This window comes from Schistocerca cancellata, chromosome 5 (genome assembly GCF_023864275.1).
Source record: "Schistocerca cancellata isolate TAMUIC-IGC-003103 chromosome 5, iqSchCanc2.1, whole genome shotgun sequence".
Classification (NCBI taxonomy): Eukaryota; Metazoa; Arthropoda; class Insecta; order Orthoptera; family Acrididae; genus Schistocerca; species Schistocerca cancellata.
Genome location: NC_064630.1, coordinates 833,786,292 through 833,800,033, shown reverse-complemented (window position 1 = coordinate 833,800,033; position 13,742 = coordinate 833,786,292). Strand labels below are relative to the sequence as shown.

General features: G+C 38.5%; 1 protein-coding gene across 1 annotated transcript in view; it reads right to left on the bottom strand.

Annotated features, from left to right (window-relative positions):
- Nucleotides 1-11,125, bottom strand: part of LOC126187948 (ATP-dependent RNA helicase DDX51) — a 191,725-nt gene extending 180,600 nt beyond the window's left edge. Inside the window, exon 1 of the mRNA XM_049929324.1 lies at nucleotides 10,862-11,125. Coding sequence (XP_049785281.1) covers nucleotides 10,862-10,884 — 23 coding nt within the window. The 5' untranslated portion in view covers nucleotides 10,885-11,125. The remainder of the gene's footprint in view (nucleotides 1-10,861) is intronic.
- Nucleotides 11,126-13,742: the final 2,617 nt, after the last annotated feature.

Below are 13,742 nucleotides of genomic sequence, written 5' to 3'. Positions count from 1 at the left end.
CACAATATTCAACAGCTGGTTTGATATTTGTGAAAAATTCCTGGCAAGAAGTGCAAGAGTGCTTTGGTTCATTTCCTTCCGAAGATAGAATTTCTACTTTGAAGAGTGTGGTCAATTTTGCTGTAGTGTATCCATCCATAGCTTTAGCAATTTCTCTGCCCTTTCTTGATACACAGAGCTTATGATTTGACTTCAATGACCACTAACAGGACTAACTCCGACCTCTGTAGTCTACGGATTTAGGGTATTTAATTCTTCCTCTATTGATGCAAAATCTGCATCATCTGCACCATGAAAGGCTTCGCCTTGTTCGGATACTGTCGTTGTTATTCTGTCAAAACATTAAAACACAAAAAGTCATCACTGGAAACATTTTTCACTTTGAAACAGAGTCTTCAAATGAGAACACTTTTTCCCAACCTGAACAAAGTCTGGTTTTTTTGTTAGTCTTATATATCACTCTTTTATGGATATGCAAATAGTCAGCACACTTCACTCTCCTGTGGCCCCAGTCAGAAGACATTTCAAATAGTCCTTTTCAAAAAACACAGGGCAACTGTGCCAACTAGCAAATAACTCACAAAAACACAGAACTCAGATTCCTTAGAAGCCTCTTCAGTAAGCAAATTAGCACTGAAAAACTACAATACAGAAACCTGCAATGAACAACCATGACAAAGAAACTGACAAGAAACTACAACAAAGTGTAAGAAATATATGCAACAATGAAAGTGATAAGAAATAACTGCAACAAAAAAGTGATATGAAATAACTGCAACAAAAAAGTGATAAAGAAATAACTGCAACAAAAAAAGTGATAAGAAATAACTGCAACAAAAAAAGTGATAAGAAATAACTGCAACAAAAAAAGTGATAAGAAATAACTGCAACAAAGACAATAGAAATAAACATTGTAACACAAAGAAATTAGTACAAAACAACTTCAGTGAAAAAATACGTTACCCTCGAAGTTAAAAAAAAAAAAAAAAAAAGATTTTTTAAAATAAAACCTGTCCAACTTAAAAGTGGAAGCTCTCCTTTACAGAGAATATAATACTACATGATACTAATCAACAGAAAAAAAATTCAAAACGTGACAGTAAAAGAACTTTGACAGATATGTCCATATGGAGGATACCATTGTAATCAAAAAGCAATTATCTTAAAAAAAAATAAAAATAAAAAAAAACCCTCTAGAACTATTACAGAGACAACATTTAAATTTTTTTCCCTGAAATTCACATCTTTAAAATGGTGTTCACAGTGTCATCTTTGGAGGCCTATATCTCAGGGCAGGATTTTTTTTTTTGAAAAAAAGAAAAAAAAAAAAAAGAAAATTGTTTCTTACTTATTCCTAAATTTGAACATACACTAAATTCAATAACATCCGAGACTATGAAGGAAACCCCCCCCCCCCCTCCCCACCCTGCCTGAAGTGATATGGATTATGCCTATAAGTGTTTTTACACTGTCAAGGATTACCTGAAATATTATGTAAAATTTGTTGACAATTATGCTGATGATTATCTGCAATGATTAAGAAACATTTTACAATATGTTCAATAGCATAACGAAATATGATGTACAAACATTTAACATAGTAAAGTACCTGAATAATGCATCTATTAGTGTGTGTGGGAGGGGGGGGGGGGGAGGAGGGGATTTCTGTTCCCTTAGTGGGCATGTCCCTGGTGATGGATACAGGAAGGCTCTGCTGATTTGCAGGGTAGGTGGGAAATAAAATAAAACCCATGGACCAAAACAGATACCAAAATCCAAAGGAGGCTTCTCCAGATTGGGCAGCCTTTGGTCAGCGTCTGTTCCCCAGGTTAGAGGTGGCTGATTACAACTTCCAGAGCTAACAACCATGGTTCCAAACCAGTGGCTCTAACAATAAGAGCCACCCCAAACATAATTTTATCCACCATGGAAGAGTGCATTATGAAACAAATACCCTGGTGGACAATCCACCACACCAAAGTGCTCATGCAGACAATCAGATTCTGGGGAGTCTGCAGCATTACACAGAGATGAGTTCGAGCACTGGAACCTCTAGCAAGATGAAGTATAGAAAATGCAGTTACATAGCTACTTTCAACGTAAATTCTCTTCTAAAAACCTGAAAATTAAAGCATCTTACAGACACCCCTCAAGAATTGCAAAATTCTCGTAACAGCCATACAAGAAACTAGAGTCCTGTATGACAACAAATTTGTTTCTGGAGGCTTCAGAATACACAAAGGAAAGGTAGGCAAAAAAATTATGAATTGGCTTCATAAAAGACAAAATTTTCTGGGACTCCACAATCTGAAAAACACTCCACACTTACCTTCAAATCTGCTAACAAAGTGTACACCAATGTGAATGCATATGGCTCCATAAATGAAGGTAACTGAAAGGATAAAGAAAAGGTGGAACATTTTTGGGACCAACTCAATGATGATGATAAAAAAGTTCCAGAAAAACACAATGTCCTACTTATGTTGGACATCGGTGCCCAGACAGAGAAGGAGAAGAAATGCAAAAATATTGTCAGAAACTGCCCAGGACATAACAGAACTAACCAAAATCGTATCAGACTGATAGAATTATGCCAAGCACTTAACATGATCCTGAAATCCACAGCCTTCAAAAAGCTACCTCGGAAACAGAAAACACAGGACTCCTCAAACCCACACCTAGGTGCATTCGAATCTGATCACGTGGCATTCAAACTTAAGTTCCATACAGAAATACAAAACGTCAAAGTCCTCAGAAGACCCAACCTAGAGTCTGATTACCACCTTTCTGAAGTAAAACCCGAAATCATTCTCAGAAGGTAAAATGCAACCGAAATATCCCCTCACAAAAAAAAAAAGAAAATATAATCAAGAAAAGACAATAAACTCTAAGGAGTTTTCCCTTGCAACTAAAGACATGCAAAAGCCAAACTGGGATGAAATAAAAGGAAGCCTACTAAGTAAAGCCGAACAGTTAGCTCTCATAACTAAAGTCAAACAACGTGCCTGGTGGACAGAATAATGTGACACACTCCTTGAAATAAGAAGAAAAGCATGGAAACAGTGGCAATCACAGAAAAATGAACATAACAGACAAAACTTCTTAAACATAAGAAAATTGGTGAGCAAAATATCAAAAGCATAAAAAAGCCCAAGAAGACCAACTCCTCTTTTAAATCAACACTTCATCGAACTGTTATAAGACTTTAACAACAAAAAAAATACTCAAATACAGCCCTACAGCTCCAAGACAGAAATGGAAATATTGCACACACCAGGAATAAGTGCATAATATTGGCAGAATATTTCAGAAACCTTCTCAACTGTGAAGAACTCATTGAAAATGGACTTTAAGACCTTAACCATGTTACCTTTGAGCAACTCTCTGCCGAGGAACTACAGTCATTTCAAATATCAAAAACTATATATCTCAGGAGAAAACCAAATCACAACTGTACTTCAGAAAAAAAGTCAGCAAAAGTGATACAGACTCTCTCCAAAATATCTGGATAAATGAAAGAATCTCAGATGAATGAAAGGCGGCTCTCATCCATTCACTGCATAAGAATGGGTCCAAAACTGACCCCAACAATTACAGAGGGATCTAACTCTGTAGATGCAATGTGCAAAATATTCTCTATTGTCCTACTGAACATGCTGAATCCCAATTAGACCATCAACTCGGAGAGTACCAAGTGGGTTTCAGGAATGGAAGATCCTGCCCGGAACAAAACCTAAACCTCAAAAACATCATGGGACATAAAAAATCAAGAGCAAAATCATATGTTATCACTTAAACTGACTTTCAGAAAGCGTATGCCTCAACAGACTGGGAATCCATCTCCATACTAAAATATTTAAACCTAGACAACAAAACCACAAAACTAATTAGGGATACAATTACAAACACATACACCAAAGTCAAATACACGGAACAACTGGTGTACGGCAGAGATGGTCTGTCCCCACTATTATATAATTGTGCCCTAGAAAAAGTAGTCAGAGAATGGAATACTAACATTCATAGTGAAATCCTAGTAGAAACAAAAAAAAAGGCATCAAAGTCAATTTACTAGTGTTTGCAGATATAATATGCCTCTACTGCAAAGACCAGGGAAGAAGCCAAAGAATAGACTCTCGAAATACAAAAACAAGCTGAAAAGATTATCTCAAAATCTCCTTTTAAAAGACCAAGATAATGACAAATGTAAGAAACCACCAAAACGTATTATAGTCGGTGAACAAGAAATAGAGGTGGTCAAAGAATTAAAATATCTTAAGAGAATTGATCAACTGGAATGCCTCCGAGAAAAAAAGTAATTGAATCTGGAAGCAGCAAAGATGAACCGGTTTTCCACCTCGCCAAAAACACATACAACGAAAAGTCCCTTTCACGGAATGTAAAAATAAGATATTACACTACAGTAATCACACTGAAAACCCTGTATGCAGCTGAAACCTTGTCCATCGCCAACTATGACCCAGTTGAAAGTCTCGACATCAAAGAAAGGAAGATATTGAGAAAAAATATATTATGAAAAATTCTCGATCCCAGATTCCACGGCAACAAACTAATTCATAGGGGAAACCCTTTACCAAACTATCGAAAAAGTCTTACTGAAAGAATCCAAATAAATTAACAAAAAAATTTTGACTATTCTGCAGCAAAAAAAAAAAAAAAAAAAAAAAAAAAAAAAAAAAAAAAAAAAAAAAAACCAAATTGATTTAAAGAAATGGAGAAAGAGTCAAGAGAGCTCCAAATCACAGAAAATATGCTCATAGATAAAACTGCATATAAGGCAAGAAAGGTTCCAAGTCAAAATGAAAACCAAACAAACAATCCAAACCTCTGAAGAAGAAAGGAAACAAAATCAGAACGAATGAAACAACACTGGACTAACAGAAAGGCACAGAACATTATAAATTGATTGATTTAACATACCCAAAGTATGGTAAAAGAAAGGTGTGTGTGTGTGTGTGTGTGTGTGTGTGTGTGTGTGTCAGCTATTTTCGACAATGGCCTTCTCGGCCGACAGCGTATATTGTGACAGTCTTTTCGTTGTGCCTATCTGCAATTCGGCATCTCCATTATATGGTGAGTAGCAACTTTCCTTTGCAGAACAAAGGAAGTAATATGTTGGTCTCTGATTCTCCAGGTATGCTATCACAAAAGTTTGACTGCAAGGCTCACCCCACAGTGATGACAAAGCCAATCTTACGGTGCAAGGATCATTCGATTTGAGTTTTCCTCAAGTACATGTGTGGTGGGGCAATGTGTTTGTTTGGAGTGCACAACTACATCGTCTTTAGCAATGTCTTTAACACCCGTACAAAAATTTTACAAAACAATTGTGGATATAAGTTACAGGATAAAACAAGTAACACAATACTTTCTAGCCTAACATGGAGGCGGATGGTCCACAACTGCAGCAACTACAGTGTCACACTATATACGGTAAAATCTCCAGTATCCAACCTGCACAAGACAGTGGGTTATCACCTTGCACGAGGGTCTTTCCTATGCAGCTTGAAAATAAATACATAAATAAATAAATAAAAATGGAGATATTACCCTTCCTCACTTTCAGGAGGAATCTCATAATGGACTCCATCCACCAATCTGGGAACAGTCTCTCAAATCATATGCAGTTGAAAATATGAAAGAGGATTTGATTTAACTATTTAGCAGAGAGAGACCAACACACAGCAGCAAGACCAACAAGACAGACTCATACACCAAATATAGACATGAAGGAATGGGAAAACCACTTCACTTCAGTAACATACTGAACAAGCGAGGAATCAAAACACCCACAAAGAAAGAGAAACAACATCAAACAAAGGAAAAAGACAATGTATGGGAACCTCTAAATGAAGAAGATGTAAAAGAAGTAATATATATAATGAACAGTAACGAGCAGTCCCTCTTAAAATATACCGAGGGTCTCACGGAAGCCTTCACTGACCGTAATTATCCACCCCATCCTTGTACAAAAACAAATCTCCCATGTCTTATCTTTCCAGTCTCCCACCATCTCCCATAGTCCCACAAGTCCGGCCACAGAGGAGAATTCCCCTCGTAACTCTGTACTATCTGGGACCGGAGCAACTTACTTACATTCTCCGCCAGGGTTTCGATTACCTCTCGTCGTGCCCTGAAATGAGAAATGTCCTGCCCACTATCCTTACCACCCCTCCTACCGTGGTATTCCGCCGTCCACTGAACCTACACAATATATTCGTCCATCCTTACACAACCCCTGCTCCCAATCCCTTACCTCGTGGCTCATACCCCCCCGCAATAGACCTAGATGCGAGACCTATCCCATACATCCTCCTACTACCACCTACTCCAGTCTGGTCACTAACATCACATATCCCATCAAAGGCAGGGCTACCTGTGAAACCAGTCATGTGATTTACAAGCTAAGCTGCAAAAACTGTGCTGCATTCTATGTAGGCATGACAACCAACAAGCTGTCTGTCCGCATGAAACTGTGGCCGAGAAACAAGTGGACCACCCTGTAGCTGAACACGGGGCCAAACATGATATCCTTCATCATAAATGACTGCTTCACAGCCTGTGCCATATGGATCTTTCCCACCAACACCAGCTTTTCTGAATTGCGCACGTGGGAACTTTCCCTGCAGTACAACCTATGTTCCCATAACCCTCCTGGCCTCAACCTTCGTTAGTCACTGTCCTCACCCATCCAGCCCCCTCCCTGTTCCCATTCCAGCACTACATATCAGTCATTTCACCACCACACACAGTTTTTTAATTTCTTCTTTTTATTTTTATTTCTCTCCTTTCCACTACTTACCCCCTCCCCCTCCTGCCCGCCGTCTAAACTGCAACACTTCACTGTCCGCCACTCCCACCATACTATACCTCCTCCTCCCTGCCCCAGCCTCCTCCTTACCCCCACCCATTCGCCACTCCCATTGTGCACTGGTGCTGCCGTTCGCAGCGTGGTCTCAGCTCTCTGCTGGTGTGTGTGTGTGTGTGTGTGTGTGTGTGTGTGGGCGCGTTTACGTGTCTCTCCTGCTGACAAAGGCCTTAATGGCCAAAAGCTTTAATTGTGTGAATCTTTTTATTGTGCCTATTGCGACTCAGCATCTCGGCTATATGGTGAGTAGCAACTTTCCTTCTCTGGTATTGTTACATTCCATCCTGGATTTTCCATTGGTTGGTTGGTTGGTTGGTTTGGGGAAGGAGACCAGACAGCGTGGTCATCGGTCTCATCGGATTAGGGAAGGATGGGAAAGGAAGTCGGCCGTGCCCTTTCAGAGGAACCATCCCGGCATTGGCCTGGAGTGATTTAGGGAAATCACGGAAAACCTAAATCAGGATGGCCGGACGCGGGATTGAACCGTCGTCCTCCCGAATGCGAGTCCAGTGTCTAACCACTGCGCCACCTCGCTCGGTGGATTTTCCATTGTTTGAACATATACAAGATTGGGAGAGGCTCTCCAACATTCAACAAATGCCTTGAACTCGGAAGAATTCTGACCCATTGGAGACACTCGATAATAAATGTTCTCTACAAAGGTAGAGGAGACCCAATGGGCACAAACAAGAACAGAGGCATAGCCCTGGAAAATACTCAGTTCAAGATGTTTCCAAAGATAATTACAGAAAAAATCAAAGCCTGTGTGGACAGCCATATCCCAGAACCACAAATGGGCTCCAGATCTGGAAGTTCAACACTTACGGCAGTCAGGTTTCTTCTAAACAACATTAACGAAGGGCTGCAAAAGAAACAAATGTTCTACACAGTGTTCACAGACTTTACCAAAGACTTTGACCTACTGGAAAGAGATCTCTTAGTCCGAAAACTGGAGAACACAATGGGAGAAGATAGTGTATGGGCAAGAATAATTAAATCAATCCTCGAATAGAACTTAATCACAATATCAGACAACCTCTCTTTTTCGAACCTCATTCTGCAATCAAGCAGAGTCTTACAGGGTGACCCAATGAGCCCTTTGCTGTACATTCTTGCCAGAGAAGAAGTACTGCGAACTGCAAAAAAAGAAGATGCTGACGACATAGCTGTAGGATTATCAGATATACAGAAGCTGCAGAAAATCATTGAGAAAATAGATAAATGGTGCAGTGAACACAAACTAACATAACAAAGACAGAAATGGGGATTTTCAGAAAAGGACGTAAAACACCCAAGAATGCAGAAATCAACACCAGAGGACCAAAAATAAAAATCTCATCAGACTTGAAATACCTAGGGGTGACATTGCAACGAACAGCCAAATGCTTCACAAAACATGCAACAGAACATGCAGCCCAAGCAATAATAGCAACACAGGACATCAAAAACATCCACCTACTCAATCTAGAAATGGCCATGAAATTATTCAACACAAAAATCTTGCCAATCCTGGCCTATGGGATGGAGGTTATACGGGACCACCTGACAGAAAAAAATTTAGAAACACTAGAAAAGGTAAAATCAACTTAGCTAAAAAGAGCACTAGGTCTCTCAAAGACAACACCATCTAGACTAGTGTACCTACTAGTGAGAGAGAGATTCCTAATTGAAGACATCAGACTTCCATATATGACGCCACACACCAGGGCTTCCAGAAATCAACTGAAGATCATGGAGAATAAACGAGAAAAAGTATGGCCGGAGTTCTATGGAACCGAAGCAATGGACAGCATCAAACTTCGAACTGTGACATGTTGTAACTAGATTACCTATTCACGGCTTTCATAATCTAATTTACAAAAACAAAACTTATCACAACCCAACCACAACATGTGTGTGTGAACTGTGTAATGAAGCCTGTGAACGATATCACATAGAACCGTGCAGTAAAAGAGTGAAATCTAAATTTAAATGTAAAATGTTAAGCAAAGTAACTGTATATGGCTATTTGGCTACAATTTTATTAAATAAAAAATTTAACTTTTTAAACAGCCAATGCAACATGCAACACATAATAGCATGCTATCAGTGATTTATTTGCCCAAGGAGAATTTTACAATTTGGCGTCACTGGAAATGTCCAATTCCAACTGCCATTTGGGAAAACCATAGACAACATAAATTAGGATGGGTGAGCAGAGCAATAGCCTTGATCCTTCCAAACATGACACCAGTGTGTTAACAAATGCCTTGCCTCATACAACTGAACCCAATGTACAGTTCTGTTAACATCGAGGCCCACGAGAAAGACAGGCCGCGGTGCGTACGTCACGAAGGTAGTCCTGGGCTCGCTCGCTCAAATCAGCAGACAAACTACGTTTCTACACCTGTTAACTCGTAACTGGGCGTGTCCGTACAAACGAAAACTGAATCTTCTACTGGAATCCGCTATTATGGAATCTTACTGTTATCAGTCCTATAATGATGGGAAGTCCATGGGCCTACTTACAATTTGTTACGGCTGAACTGGCGTGCAATAAAATATAAAATCATGCTAAAATGATTATCAGTTGCATAAGGCACCACTTCCAGCGTGTAATGAGTACTGTTAAGCAGACGAAACTAAATGCTATAAACAAGCCGCTATGCCATTTATATCGAGTATTGATCTTAAATTTTGTTGTAGTACTGTTAATCACTAAGACTTCATAATATCAGATTCCAGTGGAAGATGCAATTCTCGTTAGTACTTACACGCCCAGCTGCGAGTTAACAGGTTTAGAAACGCATTTTGTCTGCTGAGCTGAGCGAGCGAGCGAGTTCAGGACTACCTTCGTGACGTACGCGCCGCGGCCTGTCTTTCTCGTGGGCCTCGTGTTAACATGGTCTGTTCTATAATTCAATTACCAGTACTTGCACTTGGTTCAGAGACCATGTTGAACTGTATGGACTCCTATACCTCCTGTATAACATAAGTTCAAAGGATGGAGGGAGGCAATGGCACAATATCCCCAGGAAGACCATGTCTAGTAAAGCATTCTCGAGTTCAAACCAATCTGCAGACTCATGAGAACCTTCCTTACTTTACCATGTACACTTGAACAAGTACAGGATCTGTAAGACAGCAGTTAGTCTGATACAGGATCTGGGGCACAGAGGGACCTATGTGACACACTTATCCAAAATAAATATCTCATTGTGCTCTCTCTGTATATAGGACATATATAGGCCTACACATAACTTCTTTTTTTGTAAATCATCAGGGTCGCACACCTAAATGTTATAAAATACGTAACTGTAACACAAGAAATAGACACAATTACTAAAGACTAAAAATAAAAGTAACTGATCATAGTCCATACTCAAGTGCATTAATGAGAGTACAATAAATTGCGAATATCCATTAAAAGCACATATGTTCTAGGCAGGCATTTGAAACAAAATTAAAAATCATCTCTCGGAGGCTCTAAACAAATGTCTGTATACACTGACAGAATTCTATGCTCCTTAACGTCCCTGCTCTGGACTGTAAAAGCAAATTTTACTCGGTAGCAATAGCTGCTAACTACTGTAGGATGCAGATCTTTGCAAACAGTAAAAAGAAGCAACAACAGTAGCTGTATAAACATTTATAAAACGAAAAGCACCGTTATATGCAGTCTATTTTTCTTCAAAACTCTTGTCTTTATTTACACCTTTGTAGATAAATATGTTTTTAATGTTCGTACACAAATACATGTATTAATTTTGCACATAATCTGATGCTTGCAAAGGTCATCATTTGATGGTTATAGGCTACAAGAAATGTTATTAAATGAAAATAAAGTGCTCTGAACAGTACAACAACAAGGTACGGCGAGTACAGTTAAAAACGCAATATTGCGCAATAGGTAAAGAGCTTCAATATATCCTCCAAACTACAACACACGGCTACTTCTACATTATAATATGAAAAATGAATATGTAACATTACCTATTGATGACAAACATGTCCATGCTGTAGTTTTCTTAAGTACTACTTTTATCTTTCAAGTTGGATACATTACTCTTAATTCGTAGATCAATTACGTTATTCTATTCATACAAAAAACTTTATTCGTCAATTACCATCACGATAAACAAAAATATTCATCCTGACATCCAACAACCTGTAATCACCGGCACTACAATTTCAAAACAATACAGTCTAGATCTAGAACAACACCCCGGTATCAGAGTTCACTGTTTACCAAAGATTCTCATCGAACAAGACACAGGTCGGACGGGAGTGTCTCGCGCCAGTAAAACGTCTGTCTGAGTTCACGTTTCGAAGCGAAAATTTATATCAAGTGATTATACCCACCCAGTTTCAGAGAACAGCTGGCTGTGGGTGTCGGTTGGTTGGTTGGTTGATTTGGGGGAGGGGACATGACAGCGAGGTCATCGGTCTCACGGGATTAGGAAAGAATGGGGAAGTAATTCGGTCGTGCCCTTTCAAAGAAACCATCCCGACATTTGTCAGAAGCGATTTAGAGAAATCACGGAAAACCTAAATCATGATAACTGGACGGGGGTTTGAACCGTCGCTCGAACCCAGTGTGTTAACCACTGCACCACTGCACCGGTGTGTGTCTGCCATTCTGAAAGTAGTTACTAGGACGTGTTCTACGCTTGTCTACGCCCATACCGCTTGCTTATTCTTATTTCACTTTCATTTTTTGTTATTTTTTGTTTCTGTTGATTTATATTTGCTGCTGAAATTAGTGTTTTTGTATAGTTTATGCTACTGCAGTGGCGAACACAGTAAGCAGTTTCAAAATGATGTAGGTTGCGGTAGTTATTCGGAGATGAAAAGGCTTGCACGGGATAGGCAGTGTAGGGAGCTGCATCAAACTAATCTGTGGACTGAAGATCACTACAACATTGTTATGGTGATGATTATATTTAAATTGTTTGCTATTTCTTGCCCATTATGTTAGTCTAGGTAAAGAAAAAAAGAAGAAGAAACAATGAGACTCTCCATAGACTAAAATGCACAGTAAAAGTATAGAATACAGACTACCTCAACTCTTAAACAGAAGCTTACAGGAGTTTCTAGGTTTATATCCTTTATCATTCTAGTGGTCTTTTTGTGTATTCTGAATGCTTAGCCCTTGCCGAATCATCCCAGAATATGACATTATATTTAGGGTGTGGAAGAAAATAGGCGTAATAGTTATTCTTAATTGTTTTTCACATTACATCACTATTTTAAATAACTCTGAAGCTAATGCTAAGAACGTTTTCCATTACACACTCAATGACAGAGTTGATAAGTATGCTCTATCAGATGGCTGTTCATACACCTAGGTCTCAGACTGACATTGTAGACAAACATTCAGCAGGTGGTTTCATGTTTCACAAATTAGGAACCATTGCAAGTGAAAAACAGTTGCTTCATGCTACACTTTTTTCTGTTAACATTTTCTTCTTTCCGTTAATCTCTGTGGATACTATATTTTGCACTAATAGTTTTTCTGTGCGAAAACAAATAGAGCTATCAAAGGAATATTGAATATGTGACTGAATCATAAAGGCCACCCTTCTTAGCAATGACTTACAACATTAATTGTATTATCATTGTACACTAAAAAATGTCTATTCCAAAAGCAAACAAAAGTTGGGTTAGTCATTATCACAAAGATCTAATGTACACAGACATGGCCCTAAAGTTGGTAGTAACCTAGATTTCGCTGTTAGTCTGAATAAATTTCAATACTTCTAACTTTAGTGAGACGAAAATGCTGATGAACTTCCTTTAACAGTAATACAGACACCTAGAAAATATGTGTTTCGTGTCATATACCAAGTACTAACAGAGAAGTGTCTAGGAAATTTGAAGGTTTTTTACTGGGTTCAAACAAACAATTATACAACATTAAAGTAAACTATGAGCACAGAGTAAGAATTACATTTAAAATAGACGTAGAATGTGCCAGTAGTGTACAGTATGGTTTCTTGTATTACTTTGTGAGAAAAGCTTCAATAGTGTAATACATTTCTCAGTATTAAATGCACAATAATAATCAACTTGGTCACATAAATTACAATAAATGTTGACTACTGTTTAATCCTGAGTCTACTTCTACAAGGGAGGTCACACACATGTAATACAAAAATAGCAATGACACACTTTCTTTCTGCCAGGCGAAATTTCTTGAGTGCAACTGAAGTGTAATTAACACCATATTTTCCTTTCAATAGCAGTCAGCCATTTCATAATACAAGCTAATTTGTTTAGTGCATACAAATAACTGAGGGATGAAAATGAGGAAAAGTACATGAATTTTATAGCTGCAAACATACAATCATATACCACTCAATCACTGAGTTCCACAGCAGCAGTTCATCTGTCGTTGCAGCCAGGCATGTACAACAGTTAGTCATGTGATGCTGATTTCTGATCTGAAACGACAATGCAGTCAGGTGTTTTGCTGGTGTGAGACACTCCTCAGGCCAAACAACCATCGGTCAACAAGATCTGTGGTAACCAGAAGCTAACAAGCAACAGATTTCTCATGGTCCTGGTATTTAGTAGAAAAAATAGTTAAAGTTTATATTCAGTGACTGAATAATAATTGCCCTTATAATACAACTTATTCATCAACTTTGAAATAGGCTATCGCAACATTGAATGTATGAGTGGAAAATATCTAGTTTTAAATGATTTTTCAAATGAGAATATGTTCCATTCATTGCATTTGAGTGAGCACTGGTGTAAGGGAAATTAAATTTCTTTGCACATATGAAATGACTTCCAATTACTTAATAGTTCCAGCAGAGAGCAGCATATTCATGGGGGTGTGTCAGTTTATATTAAGAAAGTTATAATAAGT